Source organism: Protopterus annectens, chromosome 2.part0, assembly GCF_019279795.1.
Source record: "Protopterus annectens isolate FY-2018-M chromosome 2.part0, PAN1.0, whole genome shotgun sequence".
Classification (NCBI taxonomy): domain Eukaryota; kingdom Metazoa; phylum Chordata; order Ceratodontiformes; family Protopteridae; genus Protopterus; species Protopterus annectens.
In genome coordinates, this window is record NC_056728.1 from 989,184,556 (window position 1) to 989,209,615 (window position 25,060).

The 25,060-nt window shown below is 36.0% G+C and overlaps 1 protein-coding gene across 1 annotated transcript in view; it reads left to right on the forward strand.

Moving 5' to 3' along the window:
* LOC122792803 (rod cGMP-specific 3',5'-cyclic phosphodiesterase subunit beta-like) overlaps window positions 1-25,060 on the forward strand; it is an 897,069-nt gene that overhangs the window by 293,751 nt on the left and 578,258 nt on the right. The window contains exon 9 of the mRNA XM_044060372.1: window positions 4,962-5,009. Coding sequence (XP_043916307.1) covers window positions 4,962-5,009 — 48 coding nt within the window. The remainder of the gene's footprint in view (window positions 1-4,961; window positions 5,010-25,060) is intronic.

Below are 25,060 nucleotides of genomic sequence, written 5' to 3' on the forward strand. Positions count from 1 at the left end.
CCCAGGTCCCTAATTACTTCTTCTGTACTTAATGGATTACCACCTATGTGGTAATTTGTGGGCACTTTGTTTTTGCCAAAGGGGATGACTATACATGTTTTGGCATTTAGCTTGAGGCCATGGCTCTGGCACCAGTTATCTGTTTCTATGAGGCCCTTTTGGAGGATGCTTGTGTCGGCTGGAGAGTCGATTATGGCACCCAGTTTGCAGTCATCTGCGAACTTGGTCAGCCACAGTCCTTCTGTGTTGGCCCGTACCTCCGAGAAATATATACCGAACAAGAGAGATCCCAGGACTGAGCCTTGTGGGATGCCACTTGTAACTGGTTTGGAGTCTGACATGGCTCCAGCAATTCTAACCATGTGGGTTCTGTGCTTGAGCCAGTTTGCAACCCATCTAGTGACATAGGGGTTTATATTTAAGCTGGTGAGCTTATCTATAATGCCCGAGTGGGGTATTGTATCGAAGGCTTTTGTGAGGTCCAGGTAGGCTGTGTGGACCACATTCCCTTCGTCAATGGCCTTGGTGACTGTTTCAAACAAGTTGACCAGGTTTAAGAGGCAGGATCTGCCCTTAAAGCTGAACTGGGTAGGATCCAGTGTCTGTAGTTCCCCAATATCTTTATTTATGAGGTCCATGATGATCCTTTCCATAGCTTTGCAGATCAAGCTAGTCAGGCTTATGGGGCGATAGTTTCCAAGGTCCGTTGAGGCACCACCTTTGTGGAGAGGGACCACTGTTGCTGTACGCCACTCTTTGGGTACATATCCTGTAGTAAGGCTGAGATTGAACAGTAGTTTTATGTTTGGGTTTAGCTCTTCTTGGAGTTCATGTAGGATGCAGCCCGGGACACCGTCTGGTCCCATTGATGCTGTGTTTTTTGGAGAGGGCGGCTCTTACCTGAGCATCTGAGATGTCAGGGGGGCAGCACTCTGCTGGGATAGATATTTGCCCTTTTGGTGGGGAGGGGAGTTTGCGCTGAACTTGTCAGCTAGGATGTTGGCAATGTCTGTGGGTTTGGTGTATTTTTTGTCATTTTGGATTAATTCTAAGCATATCTGGGAATTCCCACCCAGGTTCCTAGCATAACTAAAGAAAGCCTTGTGATTATCCTTAGTGTCCTGTGCAATTTTTCTCTCAAAGCTGGCCTTAGACGATTTTATGAGTGCCCTTAGTTTTTTGCTAATACTGATCAGAGATGCCTTCCCTTTTTGGGATTTTGCTCTATCATGTAGTAGCTTCCTCCTTCTATTGTATAGTTTGTTTATGGCTGGGGTCCACCAGACAGGACGTCTGCCTTTGGAGGATTGGGTCTTGGTTTTATTTGGGATTGCATGATCCATGCATTCCTGAAGGTGTTCATAGAATGCATTTATAAAGGATTCTGTGGTCTGGGCCATATTTTCCACAGGCCCGGGGGCTTTGAAGGATTCCATCTCAGTTTTGAGGAGTGTGAAATTTGCTTTAGAGAGGTTTTTCACTGTTTTTCTGGGCAGGGGGTGGGGTTGGGATGTGAATATCCAGTGAGATCAGTTTATGGTCTGATCTTACCAGTAATGGATACACTTCTGGTCTGGAGCATAGAGTCACCATGTTGGTGATGATCAGGTCCAGTATGTTTTCCCCTCTTGTGGGAGTGGTAACAAGTTGTTCCATAGCATTTGAGTTTATGAATTCTGGGAACCTTTGGGCTAGGGTGTTGGAGCTAGAGTAATGCTCCCAGTCTATGTTTGGGTAGTTGAAGTCGCTCAATATAATGGTGTTTGGAGAGACCTTCATATTTTCCAGTGTTCTCAGGAAGGCCGAGTGGGGTTCCTGGGTGTGGTCTGTAGCAGGCTATAAACTGGAAGGCAGTTTTACCCACTGTTAGTTGCACATGGATAGTCTCTGATGCTTCATGCTTTGCCACCAACCTGGAGGTGTGGGTATCTTTGATGAATATCGATACTCCCCCTCCTTTTGTGGTTCGGTCCAAGTTTTGGGGCCGAAAAGAATGGTATGAGGTATAATCTGGTAGTGCTGGGGTGCTCTCGGGAGCCCTGAACCAGGTTTCTGTTACTGCACAGATATCGATGTTCTCCATGCTAAGGAGAGTTTCAAGTGTGTGCATCTTGAGGTTTAGACTTCTGGCGTTGAGTAGCATTACTCTTAGTTTCTTATCCCTTGTGATACCTATGGAGGTGGGTTTGTCTTTTGAGCCTTGCCTAAAAAAGGCACTATGGGGGTAGCAAGAGCCTTTGCCAATATCCGAAAGCCCAGGGGTGACAGGTGCAAGCCGTCCCTAGTGAAGCATCGTGGCTTGTCGAGCATATCATCCCAGGCTGACAGACATTGGATCCCCTTTGAATGACACCAGTACTTAAGCCAATTGTTGAAATTGATCATCTTGTCTTCATATTGTGGCATCATTCTTGGTGAGGGTAAGATGCTACTCAAGGTCAGGGTCATACTGGCCTGGGCTACATGCTCAGAGAGCTCCTCTATGTCTCTTTTCATGTAGTCCATGGAGGTACGTCTCAGGTCATTCACACCAGCATGGACAATGACTGAGTCATATTTGTACTTGCCTTGGAGTGACCTGAGTGCTTGTGTTATGTGGCGGATCCTAGCACCCGACAGGCTGCTCACCGTGACATTCTCCTTGTTCAGCCTGGTGAGCGGGACGTCAGTGTGCCTGACGATAGAGTCACCTATTACAAGTGTATCAGGTGTGTTGTTTAGCCTTAAGGGCTGTGACTGTTTGGCACACTGGCTTTGTGAGATATGTGTTGCATGTGTTTTGTTTTGGAGTAGCGGTTGCTTGGGTGTCTGCTGCTTAGGCAGATCTTTATTTAGAGCCTCTGAGTATGTTTTTCTGTGATTATGTGTTTGGTTTGCTGTCGTGGTAGGTTTATGTGAGACTGGAATTGTAGTGAGTGAGGTTTCCTTCTCCTCCTGACTGGTTATGCCAGTACTGAGTTGAGAGAGCTTAGCCTCCAGTTTGGCTATATGGTTGCATCTCTCACATGTGCTGGAATTTGTTGGGAGGAGGAGAGGGTTGTCTGTGTACATGAGGCAGTTGTAACATTGCCTCAAGATTCCCAGGTTCACCAGCTGGACCGGAGAGGAGATTGACAACTGACCTTTGGACATGCTAGAATAATATTGGGAATTCCTTTATAATTGAAAACAATGGCCAATGGGGAGTGAGGGTGTAGTGCTTTTAATTTTTAGTGCTGACTTATATAATTGTTTTAGTGAGCAAGTGCCAGGTAACTTAAGTGCAATGTGTTACAGATAACTTAAATGCAAAAATGACAAACAGTAACTTTCTTTCAAGTGAAACAAGGAAATAAGTACAGTAAGCAATGCAGATATCACTAGGGATCCACAGAAGCTCTGAGAAGCCACATTTTAGGTGGAATTAGCGTTCCAGGGAAATAACAAGCAAACAAACAACAAGCATACAAACAAAGCTAGATTCAGCAGGCCTGGATCTAGTCTATGCTACAGCAAACAAGGTGTACCAATTTCAGTAAGAAACAGTTCAAATATACAGGCACTATAAATCTTTAACCAGAAATTCCCAGCTCAGAAGGGCAGAGTCCAGCCTCTCCTCCCACAAGAGTGCAGACCACGAACCTTCTTAATGTAAAATAACTGGCCTGAAGTCCAAGTGCATAAACCAGAACTAATACACTTTAGGAATAACAGACACTGAGCTCTCAATCAGCAGTTCCCAACTTAGAAGGATGAAAGCTACCTGTCCTGCCACCACAGTGCATGCCACAAAGCTTCCTAATGTAAAACAACTGGTCTGAAGTCCAAGTGCTTAATCCAAAAGACTTAGAATGATAGCTACACTTTAATCAAGTTACTATCAAGCAGTAATAAACACAATTGAATACTTTAAAGAATGCCTGGATTAGTGCTCAAGTTATACAAACAAAGCTAGATTCAGCAGGCCTGGATCTAGTCTATGCTACAGGAAACAAGGTGTACCAATTTCAGTAAGAAGCAGTTCAAATATGCATGCACTATAAGCCTTTAACCAGAAAATCCAAGCTCAGAAGGGCAGAGTCTAGCCTCTCCTCCCACAAGAGTGCAGACCACGAACCCTCTTAATGCAAAATAACTGGCCTGAAAGCCCAAGTGCTTAAACCAGAATTAATACACTTTTAGAATAACAGACACTGAGCCCTCAATCAGCAGTTCCCAACTTTTTTTGTAAACTATTGTTAAGCTGACTATATGCTTATAACCTGCTATTCACACATGTGCATAAGAAACGTTTGTGAGGTTCTATCACCAAGCAATTATAATGTATTCATGTACTTCACGCGGTGGTGCAGCGGTAGCGTTGTTGCCTCACAGCAAGAGGTTCTCCCATTAGATTTTCGGCTGGAGTGCGGGGAGTGCCTTCTGTGTGGTGTATGCATGTCCTCCCTGCAGTTGGGTGGCATTCAGAAGACATGCACAAATGGGCATGCCTTCACTGAAGGTTGGACGTCGAGCTGGCACCTCGGCGTGCGTGAAAATCTACTGCCAATCATTAGCAGACCAGAGTTCCGCTGTGGCGACCCCTAACCGGGAAAAGACAAAAGACAAACAATGACATGTACTCTCTTATACTTAACATAAATATTCTCATGCATTATTCTTAGAAAATCACACTTAAATTTACTGAAGCATTGAAACAGCGAACTCTCCAGTATACTAGCACTGAAACCAGCCCCAGTAGATGGAATACACATACCAACAATCCTCAGGGAGTGCATAACTGACTTTAAAATCTGTAGCCATGGTTTGTATAAGGAACTCTTGTGTAATCGTCATTTCACATGCAACTGAAAGTAAATGTATTTGCATGTATTTCTTTGCTTGTTGAAAATAACTTGTTATTATGATTCATCTCCAACTCCCATTGTTTGTTTTAGTGTACTTATTTGTAATAAATGACAGCTTCTGTTTTTCCCTCTTAGATTTGTAACATCATGAATGCACCTGCAGATGAAACATTTAAATTTCAGGTAAATACATAGCAGACATTTACAGTATTTTAGCGTAGAGTAACAGCAATGCTACTCAATTATCATGTGTGTAAATGATCATTGATTTTATTACTTGTAATGTACGGATGACTAAAACTGGCCATAAAATAATAAAATGCACATGTTGATATCAGCAACTTGATCTAATAAGATAATAGTTTAGAAATTCTGAATCTTGGTTGGGGGGGCTGCGGTACGCAGCTGAATGGGTGGGGCTCTATTGCAGCTGGTTAATGACATTACCTATGAACAAACAACAGATGCAGTCAATCCTTTTCATCCACATTCTGTCTCAGTATGTACCCTCTCAATATAGCCACTTCACTGACTATATAAATCTCACCTGTCTGACTGCAAACAACAGGGCCAGCCTTAGGTAAAACAGGGCACTAGAAAAGGGACTACATGGACCCCATCCTGTTGCACACTAGTCCTCCTGCACTTCCTATGTGCCCCTTCATGTTTACCCCTCATTCTGGTCAAACACCATTCAGATAGATTACATAAAAACTAACTCACAGGAATTATCTTCTCAGGTCACTATTGTCAGAACAGTTTGTAGCCGTCCCATGAATTTCAACATTTTATCTCAAGAATCAAGGAGAAAGCCGAAATAATGGCAGACAAAGCAACAAAATCTGGAGCAACTATTGCCTTTCTATACTTAGAAACTTGATAGAATAACAGGCTTTGCATTGAAGGTTATTAAGTCTGCAATTCTCAATGATTTATCAAAAAAATACTTTACGACAAACCAAAATAAGAAAAAAACATAGGAGATGATTTGTAAAATCAAGGACAGCTGAGAACCCAGATATAACCATCAATTACAGCCACTTGTATGACTATGACTATATATCTCAGGTACTTGGTTGCAATAAATGAATAAATACATAAATGTCATGCACAAATTTTACATAAATAACTGTCATGCACAAATTTATCTTATCTCACTGTCTTCAGAATACAGTGTGCAACTCACTGGACCTCGACACCCAAATACCTCTCTACATCTAATTGGAAGTATTCAAGGAGAAAGTTAAAAAATAATGGCAGACAGAAGACCAAAATCAGGGCCAATGTTACCGTCACATACTTAGAAAGTTGCTAGGATAAACAGGCTTTGCATTACCATGAGTTTGTCTGAAGGCTATTAAGTCTGAAACTCAAATGTCTGCCATTATTTAGTGACTACAATGCAGTCCTCACCGATTTGCCAGATTACACACTTAATAGAGAAAAACAAATATGCCCAAGTTACTAGAATAGCAGTTTTAACAATTGGGATGCATTTTCTGCTGGATATGAAGTCTCAGACTCAGTTGTCTGCCACTATTTAGTTATTTTAATCCTGAATAATTTTCTAGAAACCACACATTTTGTGAGTAACAAACCAAAACTATGAGACAAAAATTTGCTTGTTCTTTAACAATTTTGGCAGTTAAGAGTTATGCTGAAACCCTCACGGATTGCTAGACTACACATTAAGCAGACAAAGACATGATTCAAACTGAGGAACATTTGAAAATGTATATACCCACCTCCTTACATGAATATTAATAAATAAATAGACTAAGAATATGATGCAGAAATGATATAAAGTCAGTTACAAGCCCCACATCCATCCAGCCGTTCATTCACATTCAAATTTGCATTCACGTACATAGACACAAATGCGCCCACACAACTTTAAGTACTTCTCCCTGCATGCTGGTGGTAGCAGAGTGCCTAAAAAATAAAAAAAAAAAAAAAAAAAATATATATATATATATATATATATATATATATATATATATCTGTATAGATAGATGTACATACACTCACTTAAAAATGTATTCCTTGTGCTCATGTCTTGCATGATAAGTACTTCTGTTTTGTTTCTCCAGACTGTCTCAGTCACGTGAGCAGCCTGAGACAATTAGATGGGATCTTCTCTGTCACCATTTCCACAGTTTTCTCGCCCAATTGGGCTGCTTTTGAAAGTTGGTTTGCAGAAATTCTGAGCAGTTATGGGTTGCAAATTTTTGGGCTGATTTCTGATTTTTGTCGCTGTAATTTGTTTTGCATGAAACTTTTATTAAATTCTTAGAATTCAATTGTAAATCAGCACTGCAGATATGAAATGTGCTTAGGTGTGAAAAGTAAACCATTTACATAGCAACTAACTTGCTTACTTTTTTTTTTCAAATTCTGGAAGAAGTCGAGCTCTGAAGTGATGTGACTACGTGTGACATCATTTTAGCATGTTTGCTAGCTGGCTGTTATATAATTTTTTTTTAATTTAATCACAGGTGAAACCATAGTAGTTCATTCTTTATTTGCTTTCACTCAATCATTATGGGTAAGTGGTCACAGTACGAGAAGCAATACAGAAAAATTTGGGAAAATGATGCTGCATTAAAGGACTGGATACACAGTGTGCCTGGTAACATTGCTATTGCTTCTTCATGATATATTTTACAATTAGTTTTATCACGTTGTCCGCACATGGAGTCTCTTGTTACAGTAAGGTTTATTATGATTAATTATAACTGATTTATAGCATTTTATTCTTATTTACTCTCGGGGATATGAAGAAATACATTGGGCTGATTTTCAAAGTAAGTGGGTGGGATTTTAAAAATGTATCTGGCTACCCTGGCTTCAAGCAGCAGCCCAGTGAGAGACTCATTTAGTGATGCTTCCCTTGGTTCTGACTTGTGCAGAGAAAACATGAATGATTGTAAGGGAAGCTATTTCTATGCTGTTTACCAGACAAGAGTTTTCTTTTTTTTTTGTTCCAAATCTCACTGGAGATCCGTGCACGTGCAGAGTTCATAAGAAGCAAAAAAAAAAAAAAAAAACAGAAAGTCGACTATTATTTTTAATTTAAAATTAATAGTGGACTTTCTGATTTAATTTAACACACTGCTTTCCTGTTTTAATGTGTGTTTGCGTGTGTGTGTGTGTGTGTGTGTGGGGGGGGGGGGCAGCAGCCCAGCAGGCAGCACCATGAGCCACCCCTGGAAAGCTTTCTGGAATAGATTGAGTTTAGTGACAGTTTACAACTAGGACAATGGAGCACTGTTCCTAAGCTATTGAGGCAGAAAAGTCAAACATGTGCAAACAAAAGGAAGAGACTGCAAACTTGCAGAACTGAGCTTCATCTTAGAAAAGTTGGTACTTGAGATAAACGAGACACAGACTGCAGTTTTAAACTCTGAAGTAATTCTACACTTAACTGGTAACCAGTTAAGGTAGCAAAGGCCAAAAAAGTGTGGACATTCAAGTATATTTTTTTAAGTTTCCTAGCTCCTGAATTATGATATAGTTGTAGGCATAGAAACCCACTGCAGGAAGAAGCCATTGCTGTAATCTAGTGTGGCAGGCACAACCACAATGATTACTTTAAGAAAACTGCAACTCTGAAGCTATTTCTCAGATAACATATACATACAGATAAATACACACATAGGCATATCTGTATATAGATACAGATATAGATATATGAGGGAACTGAAAATAGATCTCCCTTTAGTTTAGCCAACAAAATTTAGCAAACTATACAGATGGTCGACAGGTGTACAAGGCTGGGAAATATGCCCCTCCCCAACATCGTGTGATCTTGGAGTTAGTATAGATAATTAGCAGGGGGTGAGGTGGTGCAGGGGTGCTTGCCCCCCCCCAAAAGTTATGTTTGAAACTATTTTTTAAACTTCAGTTTTGAATACACAGAGATTTTTGCTTGGTGCATGCTTAGTAGTGTGCCAACATTAACAAATTTGACCTTTTGTGATTAACCATGTTTTTTGAGTGACAGTACATCATCTCTTCTCAACATCCAGGCACAGAGCTCAACTCGTTATCTTCCGATGCAAACACAGTAGAGATCTGATAAGGTAATGAACACCTTAGAACAGCCTGCATTGATACCATCTTAACCTCTGCAATTTAATTTTAAGTTTTTGTTAACATTCTGCTCTGGATCCTATCATCAGAATTTTCCAAGGGTTCAACCATCATCACCTAGTCAGAGGAAAACAAAAAATGGAGGGAAGGTTCATCTGCATGGGAGTGTTGAATGCACCCACATTACCATATGGAATTTCCCAAAAATCAGTATATACACAATAAACAACAAAGATGCCATGACATGACTTCTGTAGTACCCACAAGGTACTCAGAGTTCATTTCTGAGATGACCTACATCTAGGGGAGAATGAGAATTAAGATATGACTTTTGAAGACAGCTCACAGTAAATATTCAGTTGACTATTCAAACCACCATGGTACAATGTGTCAGTTATAGATGAGAGGTCAAAGGGGGATCAAGGTGCAATATTACGTATGACTCCCTGTTATTAAGAAACCATTAAATACTCTCATCATGGGAGAATTCGGGCTAGAAAATCACCTGAATTCAGCCCTCCCAATACTAAAAAAGTCTCAAAATTACCAGCAAATTGTCTTTCCTGAGTATATATGCAAGTGTAGTTTGACTCTCTCTCTCTGCAAGTGAAGTCTTACATCACTGGAGCTGGAGAGCATAGGATTTTAAGGCAGAAGAGTGACAAGGGATTATTTTACTACATTTTTAGAAATAAATCTGAGATGTCTATTAGGAAGAAAGTTAGGTGTGTGTGTGTAATGTCTCAGTTAGATAGAGGTTTCTGGTCACGTGATTTCCTCAGAGCCACACAGAAGGCAAATGAAAATAGAAAAACCCCATAACGTAACTACAGGAGGCAGATCATAAAGAGCTTGAAGCCTTAATGCCCCACACCAACTGCCAGATCTCCATTAACTTCTTTTTTTTTTTTTTTTGGTAAGTTAGTCATTATAGTTTCTTAGCTGTCATGCTTCAGAAGATGCATGTCCATGCAATACATGTTGTGATTATCATTTAAGCGAATTTGAGTTTTACTCTGAGCTGTTAATGAATAAGAGGTTAGGTGGGCACATGGGGTGTGCAATGGGATGCACTGTAATGCTTTCAAAGTACTGAGCTGAAATACACTTCTCAGTCATTATGGTTGCAAGTTTTAGTTTTGCACTAAAGGTACTAAACTGACTTGAATCTCCTCATCATATAACCTATATCCAGTTAGTCAAAACTTGCAAAATTATAAATAAGTCTGCTGCATGCCGAGCTCTTACCACCATCTTGCAAAATTATCTCACTGATGAGCAACTATGATCCAACCATAAAAATGTCTTATTCTCCTATTTATAAACCACAAAAATCTCCTTGCCTTAGCCTTTATTCTAGCTATATTGCCAAAATCTGGAATTCAATACTTGCAACAGTCAGGTCATTACCCATGTTACACTCCTTCAAACCAGCACTAAAAGAATTCCAACATAACTCCTGTTTCTGATCCTGTGAAACACCAGGGTACTTCCTATACCCACTTTTCTATTCCATCCGCCTTCTTTAGCTTAAAACTTCATGTTTGACCAACTTTCTTCATGCCTTTTACTGAGATCTTTCTATGTCATCTTCTACTCTCCACTCTCTAACTCATCTCAAATCACCCTGATTCGTTTACTTCTCCATTCAACATTTCTACAACCTATCATAACTTTGCTTCTCCTTATGTAGGACCTCTTTTTCCATCTCTAATCATAAATATATATTTCCCATATTTAATATTCTCCTTACCTTTTATGTTTTTATTTATCTGACATTTGTTTACTGGGATAATCCAGCTGGGTGCAAGACCCATTTTCAGCGGAGGTCTGGGAGAAAAACTCCATAAGTGGTACAAGACAAATTAGACAGGTGCCAAAGAAAATACAAAACAATATCAAATCTTACATAGCTAATAATGATACAGTTATAAAGACAGACCTAAAAATTCCTGGGTGGAAAAACGTTTTTACAGTTCATGAATTTAACATAATATTAATTAAATAAATAATTAGTGATTAATGAACTTAACATAACATGTCACATGAGACAGTTTAGAAAGATGGAACTGATGTGGATAGAAATGAGGGTAGAGTGCATCTATGATTAGCTAAAAAGACCTTATAACCTTGCTTCACTCCGTCTGTTCTCCTACTTACACAACAGAAAACCCCTCCCAAATACTTATCTCTTAGAATCACTGTTTCTAGCATTTTCTGTTAACATTGTAAAATATGAGGAATGTAAATGAAATTATGTAAATCTCAGAATATGAATGAATGTTATTACTAAATCTCACATTTGTATATATCTTTTTAATTTTATATGTCATTGTAATATTTTACTGGAATTTTTCTCCGTGGGCCTCCTCTAAAATGGGTACTAATGCTCAGTCAGATTTTCCTTGTAAATGTCAGCCAACAAAAAAACGAAATGAAAATAAACATTAATAATACTACCTACTGTCTTTATAACTGTATCATTATTATGCAAATAAATAAAACTGATTACAAACAAATTGTTTAAACAAACTCCTGAATGAAAGCTATATCCAATTTCTCCTTTTTAATCTTCTGCAACTCTCTCTTCCTCTTTAACGGATAATTCTTTCCTCTTGTCATTCCATGTTCTATCCTCACTCTCACCTCCATGCCGCTCCTCTACAACTATGCACGTGCGTCCCAGGAGTCATCTCATCATTATGACCCTCCCTCGCCATCCTCCCACAGCTGTAAGCAGTGCTGTGTACCCAAACCTGCCCACAATACAATAGCTGCCCAGTCTTCCCCCAGGGCTGTACTCTAAACATGCTGATATAACCCCTCATCATTTGTACATGTACATACCTCTCAACCTCTTAGAGCAAGAAATCTGGACAAAGCATAAATAAATGGGGGGGGACAAAGGGACAAAAATAGGGGACACTTTTTAAATGCTGCTCTTACAAAGTTAGAAAGTGGATAAAATAACAGATTTTGCACTAGCATACATTTTCTTTTTTTTTCAAAAACATTTTTATTTTGTTTTCATTATAAACATACGCAAACGTACATATAACAAATACAATAAAGCAATAACAAAACTGTTTACAATATTTATATTCATCCATGATAAACATTCATTTTATCCATGAGAAATTATCAGTATTTGTTCAAAAGGTTTTCCAAATTTTGCCATGCCATTTTTTATGAGTAATGTTATGAGTTCTATAACAAATGGTTTGCAGTTCTTTTTTACAAACAACTTTTGTAAATTAATAAAATCTTTAAACATCAAATCTTGTTTACTTTTCCAGTTCAAAGTAATAACTTTTCTGGCAATTGCAAGAATTGACCAGAGTAACTGAATCTGAGATGTAGGTATTACATTAGGTACAGGAACATTGAACAGGATTAGTGAGTTAGAAACATGACAATTATCAGACCATAAAGCATTTACAAAATACCTGAAGTCTTTCCAGTATTGAACAACATTTCTACATTCAGTGAACATGTGAACCCAGTTGGCCTGCAGTAATTCATCACATTTCCAACATTTACTTTCACTGCTTTTGAGTATAAGATTTATTTTATGCGGAGTATAGACACTCATATTCATAAATTTCCATATATACAATCTCCAATATAATGAAGAAGAGGTACCATATGTAGATTTCAATAACAGTTTTTTGGATTCATCGGATATCTGTTCTCTATTAATCTTTACATAGTAATTCCAAAAATCTGAGTCAAACTTTAGAGTGTCTTCTCAATATTTTTTTAGATGGGTGAGATACTTAATTTTTCATTATCTGTCTTTTCAAGACACCTAATTAAAAGCTGAATCAAAGTAGGTATAGATTCAGTCTCTAGGTTGATTGATACTCTCATTTTATTTTCTATAAACTGCTGTAATGAGTGTATAAACAACCAACTGTCTTGACTATTATCAAAACTACATAGAAGAGAGTTTAGTGGTTTAATACTCTTAACTTTCAATAAACTGATGTCAGAATATCAGGTTATTTTCCTTTAATTTTTGTATCTCATTGATGTTGAAAGAATCTAGACAATCAGGGGAGTATGCTATAGGGAATATAAGAAATAGAAACTGTTTACTATAACACAACACCACCACTCCTCACTTTGATAGATGAACAACCAGGACCCAAATGAAACACAAGTCATCAAATATAACTGTTTTAATTATAGCGCCTCGGTGAAAACACCTTCTTGGAATACAAATCTCATCCAACATCAAGCTTATATACACATTATACATCGATTAAGTAATTAATTAACTCATTAAACCATTTACCCCTTAAAGCAAACTTCTCCAATTCAATTCCCCATTAAGTCCCATAGGGACCATTGTATTAAATTTCAAAATGTAAATACTTTCTTTATATAAAAGTTTTTCCTTTAAAACATTTTCATCAATACAAAAACAATTAATTTGTTCTAAAATGCTTCCCTTCAGTAATGAATAATCATTATGTGATTTCATAAAATGAGCAGCAATAGTTTTTTCTTCTTTACAATTTTTAATGTCCGTAATGTGTTCCATGAATCTTAATCGAAACATCCCTTTCGTTTCTCCCACATAGAACATATTACAAGGACAACTCAAAATGTAAATTACCCTCCTTTGATTCACATGAAAATCTATCTTTGGGAATAAAAGGGATGTTATTAAAACAATCAAAACACTTAATGTGTGGACACACTGGACATCTCCCCCATTTGGTTGTACCTGTTTCCATCAGCATTCTAGGTACTGGTAGATTTGGTAAAGCAAATAATCCATGTACCAACATGTCCCTTATGCTTCCACCTCTCACATACGATCTCGAGAGATGTCTTGGTAAAACATTTACTAAAAATTTATCATTCATCAAAAATTCCCAGTAATGTTCCAACATCCCTATTATTTCCTTACTTTTAATGTTATACATGGAAACAAAATAAATCTTTTGCATTTGATTTAACTTCACTTCTTCCATCTCATGTATTATTTTATTTCTCTTATTTTGATTTAAATTCCTATGCTGTACCCTATATATTGCCTCCTAAACCATATCTGGACTGTGCCCACTCCTTATAAACATATCAGCTGATTTATAGATTTCATCCTTTAAAATATCTTCCTTATTACAAATTCTTGACAACCTTAAGAATTCATTATATGGAAAGGCAGCTATTGTATGGGGTGGATGGCAACTAGATGCGTGTAAAAACTGGTTACCATCAGTAAATTTTCTGTATACTCCTGTTACGATGGCACCATCTTCCTTTCCCTCTAACTCAAAATCTAAAAAATGCACCTTATTTCCTTGTTGTAAACCATCAAAAGTGAGGTCAAACCGATTCTGGTGCATCTCTGTTACAAACTTATAAACCTTTTCTGCCCCTCCTTCGCACACAAAAATCAAATCATCTATGTAACGAAAATAATTCTTAACATGTTGTTTCATAAATTCCTGTCTAAACAGAAACGTTATTTCAAAGAAGGACATAAAAAGATTTGCATACATGTGGGCAAAAGGTGCCCCATGGCAGTCCCCTGTTTCTGTCTATACATTTCATTATTATAAATAAAGAAATTATTCTGCAAACAAAAGTCTACCATCTCTATTATAAATGTAGACAGGAGGTTGTCACCTAAAAAATATGATACAGCATTTAAACCATCACCATGTTTAATGGATGTGTATAGACCTCTCACGTCCAACACAATCCAATACATTTCCCTTTTCCACTCAATTCCAGCAATCTTTGTTAGAAAGTCAAAACTATCCTGTATATAAGAAGTTTTCTTTGCATAAGGAAGTAACTTTTCATGCAACAGTAAACCCATATTATGTAAAAAAAAAAAAAAAAAAAAAGTTACATGCCGATACAATCAGTCTTCCTGAAGGTTCTCTCAAATTTTTGTGAATTTTTAGCACACAAAAAATACTGCTAATTCTTTATTATTAGTTGCCAACTTACTTTCCACATCCTTCTTTGAGAAATAACCTAAACGTAGACCTTTCTGTAACAGTTTATTATATTTCCCCATTGCTTTACTAAGATTTAATTTTTCACTATTCTCATATACTTCTTGGTTACTTAAATGTTCCATACACATTCCATGATATTGTATGGTGTTCATTATAACAATTCGATTACCTTTATCCGCTGGTTTAATTACTAGCTCTTTATTATTCTGGAGCTCTATTAATGCCTTCCATTCTTTATAAGTTAAGTTATAGTTAATGAATTTTTTTATTTTCTAATACTTCCCTACATATATTTCCACCTTCAAAATTAACCATTGAGTTGAAATGGGAGATGCTCTGGTTCTGGAAAGGAGGCACAAACTTACTAACTACTGGGATACTGGAGGTATTCAGTAAACAATTATCATTACATTTTGTCATTTCATCTTCATCACATTGCTGCTCATTGCCTTCATTACATGAAAAAAACTTTAATCAGAAAATTTCATTATCACTCTTATTTGCTAAGAAAAAACATTTTAAATGTAATTTATGGATAAACTTAAAAATTTCTTGTTTAAAAACATGCATCCATGGAATAACCGTTGGAATAAACTTCAAACCTAGATTTAAAACTTTGTACTGTTCTTGTGTTAAATTACAGTTGGACAAATTTACTACATTCAAAGTAACATCATTCTGTACATTGCATGTATCAATGTTTAAATTTCTTACTATTATAGTGTCCGCTTCTATAGTCCTTATTGTAGAAGCCATTTGAATTGTGGGCAGTATGCCTACTCCATTTCTGGCCCTGCTGTTGTTGACCTGCATAGTTCTGAAAACTGTTTTGGTGCTCAAGTGGTTGTTGCGGATGTGGTAAAGGCGGATAATCCTCTTCATAGTTCTCTGCAGTATCACTTAAACCTGAAGCCTCTGACGAAGCAAACACTGAAAACGTCTGCTTCTTGTCGCCATATTGCTTCCGTAGTTTGTTTCTACACTGATTGGTTGACGTCAAGAAAGCTCATCCCCCCTCATGATCATTGACATCTCTCACCAGTTTTTTTCTTTTTGTAATTCACTAATTCAGTTTCCAATGTACTTCATTTAATATTAATTTTGCTTAAAAAATTACTCACATTCACTGCCCCAGTAGAATTAGTAATGGTATTAGATAAAGTTGCCAATTCTTGTTTCAGCTTTTTATGTTTTAATTCATCTCTTTCCATCAAAATTTGTAGCCACTCCATTACACATTTGTGTGAAGCCACCAACCATCGGCCCATAAACTGCTTGTCTGCAGGACAGTTTTCATTAAATGGAGTACTCGGATTTTTGACAAAACGGAGACCCCTTGGAGTAATGTCCAGCTCAATATACCGCTTCAGGCCCAAAATATTGTAGTGTACATGGGTCTCTCTCTCTCTAACAGCTTTTTGAAATTGTCACACAATTCTCTCTTTTCCACCGGAATGGTGGTTAGAGTTTGTCCCACTGCCATAAATGGATTAACTATGCGTTTAGCCCTCTCATTGACAAATGCATCAAATATAGGTCCAACATTTTTACTCACTGCTCCATTGTCCTGGTTTGGACCTATAGCCGCTTGAGAATTCATGTATTGCTCCATTGTTCTTTGGGACTCCATCAAGGATCTCAAACCACCAACTGCTCCCAATAAAGAAACAGATTCATCCCTTAGCACTCGGGGTATATCTACATTTGGATCCGAAGACATAGTTAAATATAACACACCACCACCATCACACCTCACTTTGATAGATGAACAACCAGGACCCAAATGAAACACATGTCTTCAAATATAACTGTTTTAATTCTAGCTCCTCGGTGAAAACACCTTCTTGGAATACAAATCTCATCAAACATCAAGTTTATATACACATTATACATCAATTAATTAATTACTTAATTAGTTTAATGAGTTAATTAATTACTTAATTGATGTATGTGTATATAAGCTTGATGTTTGATGAGATTTGTATTCCAAGAAACTGTTTAATGCTGTAATTACATTTTTAAAGTTATTAAATATTTGATTAATGCCATAAGAAAAATGATCAAACTTATTAAATAAACAAAATTCATGTAAAAGCCAATTAACTCTACTTATTCCATATTGTTCCTTAAATTGATTTTCTATAGTTCTGACATCAGTTATATGAATCTCATGTATTATTTTCCAGCCAGATATATAGGTAGGTGTGATCCAATGTAATATTACATTAATTATAACTGATTTGGAATAAAGATCTAAGCTATGGAATGCTATCCCATTACTGTTCCAAGCTCTAATGTACCATTTATATGCAATCCTAGGTTTTAAGGGGAACCATAAAAATCTAAGTAGCATGGAATCAAATTTTTGAATAAGTTTTTGGGAGGGGGTATTATCAATGACTGTATATAAAACAAAATTTTTGGTAAAATTATCATTTTAATTAAAGAGAGCCTATCCTCCATTGTGAAGAACATTTTATTCCATCTTTTGATTAGTTCACTAATGGTGGTTTTTAAATTATTGCAGTTTAGTTTAGCAGACTCGTTCCATGTACTCGTTATACTGACACCCAAATATTCTAATACATCATTCTCCCAATTAAACAAGCTATTCTCTCTTAGGTTTTTGTTGATCCTTTTGTTAATTAGTAATGTTTTGAATTTATTATGATTAAATTTAAGCCCTGAAATTCTTTTAAACTTGCTTAAGGTATTAACAACATATCATCAGCAAATAATTGTATCTTAGGACAATAGTCCTTATTAACTTGAAAGCCTTTGGTATTTTGCTCGTTTCTGATATATGTAGCAAAAGGTTCCATTGAAAGAGCAAACAATAATGGTGACAAAGGACAAGCTTGTATAGTTCCCTTGAGGGTTTCTTGAGGTGAGGATAGCCATGATCTGATTTTCACATAAGTATGTTCCCCACTATAATTTTTTATTACTAAGTTGACAAAATCTGAGGAGAATTCAAAACCAATCAGAATTCTTTGTAGATAAGCCCAACTAGCCTTTTCTATATCTAGGCTGATAATAGTTGCTTTTTGCATTTGCATGCTATGTCTATTAATGATAGTAATTTAATAATGTTATCTTGCACTTTTCTATGAAGAATGAACCCTGTCTGATCATTATGTATTAGATTAGGTAATATTTTCTTATCCTATTAGCTAATATTGTCATGAAAATTTTAGAATCAGTGTTTAGTAATGAAATTGGCCTATATGAATCACAAGATTTGGGGTCCTTACCTTGTTTTAAAATGGGAGAGATAATTGAATATTTCCACGATGGGAGTGTTATACATTTTTGCTTAACCATAGTAAAGGCACTCCTCATTTTCTTTATTATACATTCAGGAAAAATCTTCTATAGTTCAGGAATTACTCCATCTAGTCCTGGAGCTTTATTGTCTTTTAAATTTCTTATTTGCTCTTTCACATCTGTTAGTATTATTTGTTTATTTAGTATGTTATTTTGTTGCATTGACACCTTAGTAGTTATATTTTCTTGAATAAAAGTATTTATTACATTATCTGTTTCCAAAGTGGTGTGTTATTATTTATATCTTTATAATAGTTTTTGAACACTTGTAATATGCCCATTATGTTAGATGTATTCTTACCTGAACCATCACTTTTATATTTAATTGCATTAATAAGATTTTGATTGTTTATATTTTTTGGATCTTACCGATATTTTATGTAAATATTTGGGATTTACAGCAGAAGACTTTAATTTCAAATTTTCCAGGTTTATGGCTACCTTATGATTCAGAAGTTCTAAGTATTTTTGATTTAACTTAGTAATTTCATTATGTGCTACTTTATTTGGTTTTGCGTCCATTTTTATCTTGTCTATGTTTTTTTTGTAGGTCTAAAAATTCTTCGCCCCACTCTCTCCTTTTTTTTAATTACCAAGATTTTATTCTAGTAATATATATATATATATATATATATATATATATATATATATATATATATATATATATATAAACTTTAAAGGTGTCCTATAGTATAGTATCAGCCACTTCACCATTATCATTTGTTTCAATAAATATGTCTATTTCTTTCATTATCCATTCCCTAAAGTCCTTTAACTTAGTTATGTAAGCATGTAATTCTCTGTAGAAATCTTAAATCATTTGTATGCATAGTTAATGTAAAGTTTATAGCATTATGGTCTGAAAGTGAACAAGTCATTATAGATACATGACTTATTTTAGAGTATATATTATTTGATACAAAGACCTTATCAATGTTTCTGTACCAAACTGATATGAATAGTGAGTATACAATAAGAAATAATGTTCTCTTAGACCATGTATATCTTTAAGGTTCATCTGGTTTGTAAAGTCATTTAAATTCTTGGCTCGAGATGTTAGTTTTATTTTACCATTTTTAGAAGTATCATTACCTGATAATAGGCAGTTAAAATTACCTGTAGCGATAATTTGCCCTTTAGCATTTAAAGTAATCAGGTCCAGATATTTGTCAACATATTTAGTACTTAGTCCTGGTATCCAGTATATCAAAGTATAATACTTCCTATTAATTTCCAAAATAATCATGCTTAACATACCATCTTTATCTGAAATTGTATCTATAATTCTTGGCATAGTACAAGTATTTTTCCATAGAATAAGAGTGCACCTTCTCTTAGTCTTAAAATATGAATCAGCCAGAATGGTATAGCCATTAAATGAGTATTTTTGTAGGTCTTTTTTAATGGATGGGTTTCATGTAAAAAGATGACCTGGGCTTTATGCATTTTGATATATTTAAGCAAACCAGCTCTTTTGACATTATTGTTCAAACCATTAATATTTAATGATAAACATTTACAAGCCGTTGATTATAATGTGTATGTTAATACTTACTGAAAGACCTTTTTTCCATGCTGATTTAAAATCTACTGAAAACTTACTTATCATGGATGCATAACGTATATTAAGCACTACTTTCAAAAACCCCAAACTATTTACGAACACATACATAAAACAATGTTTCTTGTTTAGTTAAAAACTTAACTAAACCATCAATCCACCACCTCTCCAACATCAAAAGACACAAATTATCAATCTCTGCTTAGAATATAATATAAAAAACAAAAAAGAAAAGCAATATGAAAGCAACTAAAGAAAGCTAAGGCCATGAAATATACATTAGAATGAGAGTGCCCAATATAACTGAAGCAATATGAATACGTCACATATAATAATGGCACCTCTAATAAGTAGATATGGCAGAAATACACATCAAATCAGTGTATGTATAAACAGAGGCTGAAGGTTAAGAAAATTGTCAATATTTCAAAGACTTTTCAAGAAATATCAGATAACATAACCATTTTGTCAGTCATTTAACATTTTTCTGTAAGGAGCTGTTGAATATATACATCACTTATTACAAAAAATGCCTCAACCCTCTGTTTAGTTACTAAAGGTTCAGTTATGTAACATAGGTCCAATGTTAATATGCATAATGAATTTTCTAATGCAGCTCCTAGTTCACCTGATGTCATTTAGTTACTAAAAGTGTCATTAAATCTGCAGAATGTATGCATCTGTAAAAGAACATAGGCATTTTCAAAGAATGTTAAACACTTTTATCAGTACTAATTAACCGTTTAAAGTATCTAAGTGAAGGATAACAGAATTTCAAGAGAAAGGAATTCTAAATACCACCATTTAACAAGTTCAAAAGGTCAAATGATGTCATCACTGTTGTTTCCTCAAGCTGCAGCTTCATAAACTTGTTAAAAAGTATATAACATTTTTCATGCACAGCAGAGGTCGTCTCTAGTGAGGAAAAAAACATTTTTGGCAGGAAATCAAATCTTGAAGCTTTTAGAGTTTAGAGAAAGCAAAAAAAAAAATCTCCACAATGAGAACAGTCACACAGACAACCAGTTTTCTCACAGAACATTAACATCATGAAAAAATATCTTTTCATATAAAAACAGCTATCTAGAAGTAACAATAGCTGCCTCAAATCAGAACTCATATTATAACATTTCAATCATTTTCCCACCAAACACCATTAATGTACTGTATTAATGTTTAAATGTATCTAAACAAAGTCTAAAACATCTAGTTAGAAACATTAATCAGAAATACCTTGTTACCCCACCATTGACCCACTAGAAAAAAGGCACTTTGATATTAAGTCAAATGATACCATTACTGAAGAATTAGAAGACATATGTAATTTGTAGTTATTTAAAAGGGAAAAGTATGTAAAGTACTTATAGTGGGGAAAGAGAGGAAAATAACATTAGTAACAAAAAGAATATAAAGAAAGAAGAGAGAAAGAGAGAGAATGTTATTTAAATACTCAGTACTATATGTAATTAGAAGAAGTAGATATAGAAAGGAAAAGAGAAAGTTAATAATAAAGATGATTCACATTACCATACAGTATAGGGATTTTCCAGAATCAAATATATTATGATTCATAAAACAAAGCATTTAAAATTAGAAGGAATTTATTCGTTTGTCCTTCAGTTTTTCAGTTTTGTTTGTTCCTTCCTTCACAGACCATCCATTTTTTGTTGCCTGTCTCTTCAAACTCTGGGATGACCATTCCATTCTTTCTATGTCCAACACTATTTTCTTCTTTTGGATAAATTCTACTGCTTCTTGTAGGGAATCAAAAATCTTCACTGCTTCTGGCAAGGTGATTTTTATTATTGCAGGAAAAAGAATTTGAGCTTTAATATTAGCTTTTTTCAAGGACTTAGAGAAACACACTCCTTTCTTCCGGATATGACTGTAGAGGTGTAGTCATTGTCAAAATGAATATTTTTTTCACCCATCTTGATAGGGGAATTAGTCTAAGCTGATTTCAGTGCTAAGTCCTTGTCTTGTGAGGAAAGAAATCTAACTATTATAGACCTGGGGTTAGATGAACTCAGAGATGAAGCTGGATTTGCCAGGGACTGATGAGCCCTCTCGATTCCAAAACAGAGGGCGTCAGACATGTTTAGTGCTGATGAAAACCAATTATTGAGGAACTGAATCATGTTAGCACCCCCTTCTTTCTCAGAAATTCCATATATTCTTATGCTATTCCTCCTTGATCTACTTTCAAGGTGTTCTAGTTTCTCAATCAGCCTGGTGTTTTGCTTCAGAAGAAATTCATTGTGATGTTCATTTTCTGTCACTCTAGTATCTAGGTCAGTTACTGTTTCCTCTAAGGCAAGAATCTGTTCAGATTGTTTTTTTTACTATTCCATTTAGAAGTTCTGGTTGTTTACTGCATTCTTGTTGGATAATATCCATTTTGTTTTGAATTTGTCCACTTTTAGTGACAGTTCTTGGATGTTTATTATTATAAGATATACTTCTTTTTTCACTGCACTCTCTTGGTGTGGGTTCTTCGAGTTGCTCATGTTGAGATCTTAAGTAGAAAACGTCCTGACAGGAATAATTGAAAAATTCTCTTGACTATGTATTAATTTTTAGAAAGTAATAGAGTCTATGTTAATCTTTTAGTATACTTTTAGTTAGATTTTTCTAAAAATTAAAAGTATATTTCCTGTCAGGATAGTAAAATCTAAGCAGAGCTATGGATTTCTGCTGCTATCAGAGTGGCATCTTGGCCATACCCTCAGCATGCATTTTCTGAAGGGTATAAAGTCTGAAACAAATGTTTATCATTATTTTCTGACTTCAGCCCTCAATGATTTGCCAGTGATTTGCCAGACAACCACAATTTTATGAGAAACAAATCAAAAATATGAGGCAAAAATCTGGACATTCTGTGAAAATCTGTGCAGTTGAGAGGTATGTACATGTGCACTCAGTATTGTTACTTACCTATAAGGGAAATAAGGAGGCTGAGTGTAGACTGAGCTGCTTTTTTTTCCCTGCACTAGCTTTGTTTTTTAGCCATTTAGAAATAAATGATTTGCTATCCTTTCTAGGCACAACTGGATATTTATAAAGGATTTTCAACTGGGTCTGGGTACTTAATAAAGGATTTTCGACTAAGTCTGTGTACTTAACAAAGGATTTTTGACTGGGACTGTGTAGTTAATAAAAGATGTTCGACAAGGTCTGTGTACTTAATAAAGGATTTTCGACAAGGTCTGTGTACTTAAAGGATTTTCAACTGAAAACAGACTGCCTGCCTTGCTTGGATTACTTTTGAATACTTAGTAATTCTGTACAAGTATATATTTTTATTATTTATTTATTTATTTTTTTATTTGAGACGAGTTTAAGTTCTTTACTTCTACTACTGTCTGATCTGATTAATAAACAGTGATAACTAGAGATATATGGACTGAAAATCTTCCACAAAGAGAAGTTTCTTACACTGTTTTAACTTAATATTTCCTGATGAAGGGCTCATGGCAGCTCTAAAGCTCAAGTATTTGCAAAACCTATGTTGGTCCAATAAAAGGTATCAAAGTATGTCTGTATTCCAATGTCTTTATGCTGTTAGTGGAACAAAATAGCATTTCTTTTATGTTTTTCTCACAGACGACAGGAGAGACTCTAGAACTTTCCTTTATTGATTTTGATAGTAATACATAGGAAAAAATTATATATATATATATATATATATATATATATATATATATATATATATATATATTTATATATATAGATAGATATATGTATGTCAGTTCACACAGCATGAAGCTATTCCAGCTTTATCAGCAGCCCCAAAATAAGTAAAGGTCCACGATGATTTTAAAAATAAGGTACTCATGAGCTGCTCTGTGGCTTAGAGGGATAAAGTCTTGACTATGCCACAGGTGATCTGAGTTCGAATAGCAGCTTGGGTGCCTGTAGGAACTGCCAGGGAAGGAAGAGAATAAGCAGTCATTGCCAGTTTGCCTATCTTGGCAGGAAAAAGATGTTTCTCACTCTGGCTTGCCACACTGGTGACATCAAGCAGAAGATGAAGTATCTACTCCATGGTGCTCGAGTCTACTGAGTCCACGCTGCTCTGTGTAACTGCACTGTATGCCATGGAGAATTCAATGTGCACAAGCATGCTTCCCTTCAGAGGGCAGCTATAGTAGACCTCAGAAGAGACACTGAAGGGAAGAGAGGTGCTCTGCTGGGAATAGGGTAGGTTTTCCCACAGAACCAGCAAAGTTGGCCCACTCCCTACCACTTGTCTGTCACTCAAGCTGGACAGAATGCTCCTGTGGGTTTCACTGTCCCTGGAATCTCTTATCTTATGATGGCAGGATAAATGGTCCAACTGGGTGCAGGTACAGGAGCCATCTTTCTTGGTTCTGTAAGGATGCAAAAACAAGCAAACAAAAAAATAAACAATAGGATACCTATGTCCATGCGCCACAATTACAAGACCATAACGCAAGACGGTGAGTTTCAAACAGTACCATAGCCGGTACAAAATCCTGCAGAGCTTAATCTCTTCCACAAAAATCAACAAAATTCAATGGACAAAGGCAAATCTTACACTAGATGAAGTAAGGGACCCCCTTCTAGAACTATTTCAGAATGCAGAGGACTGGACCATTTAGGATCTGCTGAAAATTAAGGATGGTTGGGAACATGTCACAGCCATTTCTCCCTTTAGTCAGCAATTCCATGGAATCCTGCATTTGACAAGGGCCTATTCCTGTAGAAAAGCTTCAACTTCTACTATCTTAAAGGTGTGAGATCTGGCAGGCAGAAAGATACAAACACAAAATGGATACAAAATGCTTGTTTTTACCTTTTTTTGCCTGAAGGTACTGTATAGAAGGCTCTCAAATTCTCCTTTTATTTAGCAGATCTGCAGAAATTTTATTTCAAAATGGACCTTATGACTTGGAACACTCAATATACTTTGCCCAAGCTGTCCTTGAGATTTTTTCCTTTTGCAGGTAAGACAAATGGATTATGGCTGACAGAGTCATCACAGACCGGCAGGGATGCAGTCAGGAAATGATGAGCCCATTTAATCATAATACTGAGCTGTCATTGAGCTGGGTTAAGTTCTGTGTGGATCTGTGCATGCAACCAGTCCAAAGATCCTGCTGTTCACATCCTTTCTGGAGCCCAAATATGTGAACACGGTTACTGTGGGCTCTTCTTTCTTGGTCATTAATTCTGTCATTTAAACATTGAGGAAATTCTAGGAAAAACTTGATATGCAGCTCAGCTTTATCAAGTCAGGAATGTAGATGTGC